This window comes from Taurulus bubalis (genome assembly GCF_910589615.1).
Source record: "Taurulus bubalis genome assembly, chromosome: 19".
In the NCBI taxonomy this organism is placed as follows: domain Eukaryota; kingdom Metazoa; phylum Chordata; class Actinopteri; order Perciformes; family Cottidae; genus Taurulus; species Taurulus bubalis.
Window position 1 is genome coordinate 10,146,786 of NC_136607.1, and position 6,395 is coordinate 10,153,180.

General features: G+C 41.0%; 1 protein-coding gene across 1 annotated transcript in view; it reads right to left on the reverse strand.

Moving 5' to 3' along the window:
• nsmfa (NMDA receptor synaptonuclear signaling and neuronal migration factor a) overlaps positions 1–1,089 on the reverse strand; it is a gene marked incomplete at both ends in the record, with an annotated part of 32,718 nt that extends 31,629 nt beyond the window's left edge. The window contains one exon of the mRNA XM_079235630.1: positions 1,019–1,089. Within this exon, the coding sequence (XP_079091756.1) occupies positions 1,019–1,089 (71 nt within the window). The remainder of the gene's footprint in view (positions 1–1,018) is intronic.
• Between the last annotated feature and the right edge of the window lie 5,306 nt (positions 1,090–6,395).

Genomic DNA, 6,395 nt, shown 5'->3' on the forward strand with positions numbered 1-6,395 from the left:
CCGTCCGCACTCCATAGTGTGGACACATGAGCACAGTTGCACGTGCTTTTCTGCAAACTGCAGCTTCAGCTCAACCCCAGTCAAGCAGGATGGAGATAGGGAAGCTATTACTTTGCCTGCATTGTGCTAGAACAGCTGGATGCGGACTTGGCCATAAAAAAAATCCATAGTGAACGAATGAGTCGTTAACAGCTTTTAACGACTTGGACTCGTGCCAAACAGTCTGAGTCCCACTGTTTTTTTTTTGTCTTCTTTCAGGCTGAATAAATTAACACGCCGCTTACTGGCGTTGCCCTCTGTGACCGGTTCCATAACTGATCGTGATCGGTGATCACTGCAAACGACCGAATCGATTGCGGTGATTGATTAATTTACGGCTGGATCATTTTCACGCCATGGGTGTGAAGTCGGCAGCCTCGGGTCGATGCGGCCAGACAGAAAGACATGTTCTTTTGTTTAAATCCCCATAAAGATAATACATATGTTTCACGTATACAACAACATGATTGATCATCATGATGATATATTTTACCAAAGTCAGAGAATGTTAGCCGATGTGAGTCACAGCAGCCCTCGCTTTGCCTCTGCATGACTTTCATTACACAATGATGCTTCATTCACAACATCAGTAAAAGCTCAGACGCTGCATGGGCAAATGGCTTAGCTAATTTAGTCCAAATAAAACACAGTCTCGTGGAATTAAAGGACCACCTTCTCTATTGACTTGTATTGCTCACCACAGGTGCTGTTTGGAGGGAATAAAGACTCATTTAAGCGCACATTTGCACAGATGCACCCAGGGCTAGACGGGACAGTCGGCAGACGTGCGAAAAGCTCAAAGAGCCTCTCTGCGCATTACAAACCAGGACTAGCTGTACCCAGGAAAGCGCAGTGGTAATTCAACTGTCACACATGGCAACTTCGCTTGGGTCGCACGTCGCACCTGAAGGCTGTCGAGTCTCCCCCCGGCTGCCATTTAATGGGTTGGAAAGGCGGAGAGCCTCCGGGTGATACTCACCTAACTTTTGCTGCCACAGAGGATATCGCATCGTTTCTTAAATTCTTCCTTTTGGACACGGCAGCTCCCATGCTGACATGGAAACGACGCAGACGGGGAAACGGTTCATTCCAAAGACTCTGCGGACGGAGGGAGGGAATGCGACAATGAAAACAGAGTAAAAACCGCAAAAAAAGTTGACGGAAAATCCGGGAGCAGCCAGCATGTCACGCACGCGTCTGCAGACAGAGAGCAAAGGATGCACACAGAGCTCTCTCTCTCTCTCTCTCTCTCTCTCTCTCTCTCTCTCTCTCTCTCTCTCTCTCTCTCTCTCTCTCTCCGGATATGAGCACGTACGTGGGGTAGCTGCACAGCTGTCAGCGTGTGGCTGAAAATACACGGTCCTCTTTGCCTCTCATTGATCTGAAAATGAAATGGAAAGAGGGTTGGGGTGGTGATATCACCACACCGTCATCATCTCGGGGGGCATGCAGGTCTACTGTGCAATGGACACATACTGCCATCCAAGCATATAGCCTCTCCCCTTCATCTCATCCAGTTTTGGATCATTATGCGTATATTTTATGTAAACGGTCATTTTGGCAAAAAGGTCCCACTCTCTCTCTCTCTCTCTCTCTCTCTCTCTCTCTCTCTCTCTCTCTCTCTCTCTCTCTCTCTCTCTCTCTCTCTCTCTTTCTCTCTCTCGCTCTCTCTCTCTATCTCTCTCTCTCTCTCTCTTACGTCGAAATGGTTCTCATTCACAGCCAAGGACAGAGGGAGCAGTGAGGTTGAGGCTCTGCGGTGCTCTGTGAGCATCACTTCAAAAAGCATGATAACAATAGCTTTAGACTGTTTTTTTTATTTTTTTTCTAGCAAATGTGATCAGTATTCAAAAGAGTGTAGGAGATGGAGAGATCATAAAGGGCAGCTCCTTGCATCTGTAGAGCAGAAATTCCTTGCAGGTATAGGAGCACTTTGATGAGAGGTTTCTCTCCTCAATCAGGGATCCACAATGCTCCCATTTTGTATTTACTTTCTATTACAATTGTGGCTGCAAAAGTTGCATACACTTGATATCCTTAATGATTTGCCTTCTCTGAAAAATATATTTTATTAAAGCTATTTTAAATATCTCAATTTGTATTCAAGAAGAGTATACTCAGTCACTATTTCAGAAGAGTATCAATGGTTTGTACTCTGGTGTTGTGGACCTCACCAAGCAGTCACACAATAAGTGGTTGTTATTATTAATGGGATGGAAAGAAAGATAGAAAAAACATGATTGAATATATGATTGATCTCCCTTTGTCTCTAGGTCTCTGAAATGGCTTCAATGAAATGAGTCTGAGAAGCAATATTTTGTTGGACTGCTCACATCTCGTATACATGCAACCTGCAATGAGACGGTCAGTAAACTCTGCTTTCTTTTAAGCGTTCACAAACCAGAAAAGGTTTGCCAACCAGGCTGAAAAAACTACAACAATGGTTGTGTTGGTTGGTGGCACATCTGACGTGGGATAAATACAATTATAAGGCTGAAATTTAACTAACAAAGATGCTCTGTTTAGCACTAAATGGTTTGGAGGAAAAAGGCCTCAAGGGAGATGTTTTATATCGTCTTTGTTAAAGTAGTTGGAAAGTCTGGAGACTTAAGGATTAAGTGCTTTAAGAGTTAGTCTTTAGTAACAAAGTGTCAACATCTATACAGTGTTTTTATCGATTGCTGAACTATCAGTTCAGATCTCTTCACTTTTATTTTGTGTAATACGACCTAAAGACTTGCATCATCAGCAATAACAAGCCAGAAAACCATACACTGTGCATTTAAACCAGATTATATTAAACCAATACTGTATGCAGAAGTTGTAATTATATAATGACACACTATACAGCTTTATTTCTTTCTTTTATTTTTAGAAATATATGTTACTCACACTGCTCAGAGATAATGAATCACTAGTCAGTAAAAGAAGATGTTAAGGGGTGATCCCTGAGGTGTTTGCACACACACATGCCATCGCACATATGGCCGCATGCACACTTTATATAAACAGATAGATCTCGGGTTGCAGAGAGTAATGGTCGATTAGCCTTCAAACATCAGATCGGTCAATCTTTCAACCCACAGGTCATTTCACCAGCAGCCCTGAATGTGCACGACGTCCTTGAGCTTTATATCTTTTAAGATGTGCTTTCACCTGCACATGCACGGACGAACACACACACACACACACACACACACACACACACACACACACACACACAAGACAATAGGAACGTAAACCCATAAATAAAGCAAAGCTGCTGTTGGCCATTAAGCAGTAAATAATTTGAGGAGGAGACTGAGGGAATGTGCGTGAGTACTGTAGATGAGCACAATAGAAGGAGGGATGAATGAATGGAGAGAGGACGGCGATGGAGCTCCTCACACAAAAAAGAAGAGAAGGATGATTGAAAGTGGAGGGATGAATGAATGGATGCATGAATGGACAACAGAAATCCCAAACAGGGAGGAGAGCAGAGAGGGCGGCAGAACGCAAAGGAATGACAGCGGGAGATAGAGAGAGACACAAGGATGAATGAAAGAAGCGATTCATGTTTTTCATTCTATAAAAGGAGTGCCGTGATGTGTCTGCCATCACACGGTGGGATAGCACTGTGCTGTATGCTGAAAATGGATGAGGAAAGAAACGATAACATAGATGAAAGGCAGTGAGGATGGGAGGACAAGAAAGACATATGCAGCAATAAATCCACATCTGCCCATGATATTAGTGTCTCCTCTGACCATGACAAGCACTTTCCATTTGATGGATTGCAAAGCAGATCGATATTTGAGTCTATAACGGCAACAGCAACACTCTTTTTTCTCAAATACTGATTAGAAAGTAAATCCGTATTAATGAACAACAAAAGCAAGTTGTCACTTTATATGTTAAGTGTAATTTAATATTACTAATAAGCAATTTTCCCACTGATGAAGACACACACTTTCTTTCTATATACCTGTGTATATACATATTTAGGGGCTGCATTTGTCACATATATTCAAGTGCACATTCTTGATGGATTACTTACATGAACAGCTTATTTGTATTGTTTACCTTGTGATCGTTGTAACGAAAGACAAAATATTTTCCACTTTGATCATTTTGTAATCTTCATCAAATGAATACATGAAACCAACATAAATACCATATTTACATCTTTGAAAAAAAAAATGTTCCCCACCGTTTGGGTTTGATTGGCGCTCCTCTAATGAAGTCATCTTGTTGCATCTTCTTCTGAAATTACATAATTGTCCCTGACTCGAGAGTCAGCGCTACCCTCTGCTTATCCTGATGAACCAATGAGTGGATGGAAACACACATAAATTCATTAAAATGCAGGTTGGTGGTAAAGTGAGCATTCTGGCATGCTTATCGTAGCATTTAGCACAAATGCTACACATTTAGCACAAATCGGTCCATCTGACAGTGGGAAAATGCGAACAAACCAGCTGATTAAAAATGACCAAAGGAAGAACTTGGGTGACGGTGCTAAAGAATGAGTGAAAATGTGAGTGTGCCTCTTGGGCCAGATATTTTATCTGTACGTGTAAAGGCAAACATGAAACAAAACCATGAAGCGTGGCCTACTTTTGGAGACTTTGAGGACATTTTAGGATAATGTGTGTGTATAGTGGGGGGGTAGCAAAGCTTAAGAGTGTATTAAGACTCTTAAAGCTCAGAAAGGCTTTAAGAGAGACGATATTAAACTTTGATAACGACTCAAGGGGGTGTTAATAGCACTGAACTCTTGTATCTTCAAATGCACTGTTTAATTTAAGGATGATGATTTAAATGGTTGAACCCACATTAAAGAGTGATGCTTCACATTGGTGATGGACTTTGATAGTACATTATGATTTAATTTGCTACATTTGACCGCTTAATTAAGTCTCATGACTATTAGAGAAGACAGTTGCACAAAGCTTAATTGTTAAGTGCTTCATGGCCTTATTCAATTAACCTTGTCTGTTACAATAGACAATAGGAAGACTTCTAACTATTAACTGTTGAGAAATGTCACATAAAACATTTTTTAGGTTTTAATGATACAGTCGTTGTCTCTTTGTCTGAAGTGATTTCCTACTGGTAGAATGATTGCTAAGCTTTCAGCACATATGTTGTTTTTCTGGCTCTTACATCTTCCTGCTGTAACGCACATCGTAATACACGCATTACAAACACCAAACCTTAGTTTGGTTTAGAGCATTCTTCCCTATCCAACAAGCTAGGTCAGTCTATCTGTTTGGATTAGTGGGGCGTTAACCTCCTTGTATCATTGATGTAGTGCTTTAGCCATGTAGCAGTCAGTCCACCACTCTGGAACAGACGGAAATATCTCAGGATTTATTGGAACGATTGCTATAAAACTTTGTACAGACATTCATGGTCTCCTGAAGATGACCCCAACGACTTTGGTAATCCTCTGACTTATCCTCCAGTGCTAATATGAGTTAAACAATTTTGGGTTTGAGTGAGATATCTCGACAACTGTCAGATTTGGTACAGATATTTAAGATCCTCAGACGATGACGACTTTGACAATCTTTGCATCCAACCTTGCCAGCTAGTCAACATTTTTTATAGATATTGATAGTCCTGAGATGATGTATCCTTTTTACTTCAGTCATCACTGACATTTTCACCCAGCACCATCATTGGGTCTTAATTTCAATAGTGCTGTGCTTAGTGTATCTGCAAACTATTGACATTCCCAACAGCCTCAGCTTTACTTTGTGTTTAGTGCAAATTAGCACATGCTAGCATGCTAATAGGCTAATCTAGGATGATAAACATTACAGCTGCTAAAGAGCAGATTGTCATTGTGAGCATGTTAGCTTGCTGACTATAGCATTAAGCTCACAGCACCACTGTTCCTCAGTACAGCCTCACAGAGCTGCTAGCATGGCTGCAGACTCGTAGTCTTCTTTGAATGATAACTAGTAAGATACCGAAAAGAGGAAAGGACAATCGTGTATATGAGGACCATGCTTGTAACTCCCATACCAATGTCATGGCTTTCATACATCAATGAAAAAAATCAGAAGCTTTCCTGGCCCTTTACACAAATAGATTACTGATTTGTGCAGCAATCTGTACAGCACATTTGTTAAAGAAGTTTATATCTCAGTCGTTAAAACCATCAAGGACTTTTGCAGTAAACCATATTCTCTTGAGGCAGGCTGTCTGAATATGAAGGAGAAGAAAGACAGTGATGGGAAGAAAGCAAAGGAGAATACAGCTTAAGGGTTAAAAAGATGGCAAGAAGAGATACAATAAAGTTTCACGAATATTAAAATGGACAGAAGAAAAGGTTGACATCTACATCCATGTGTTTGTTAATTTGCCAA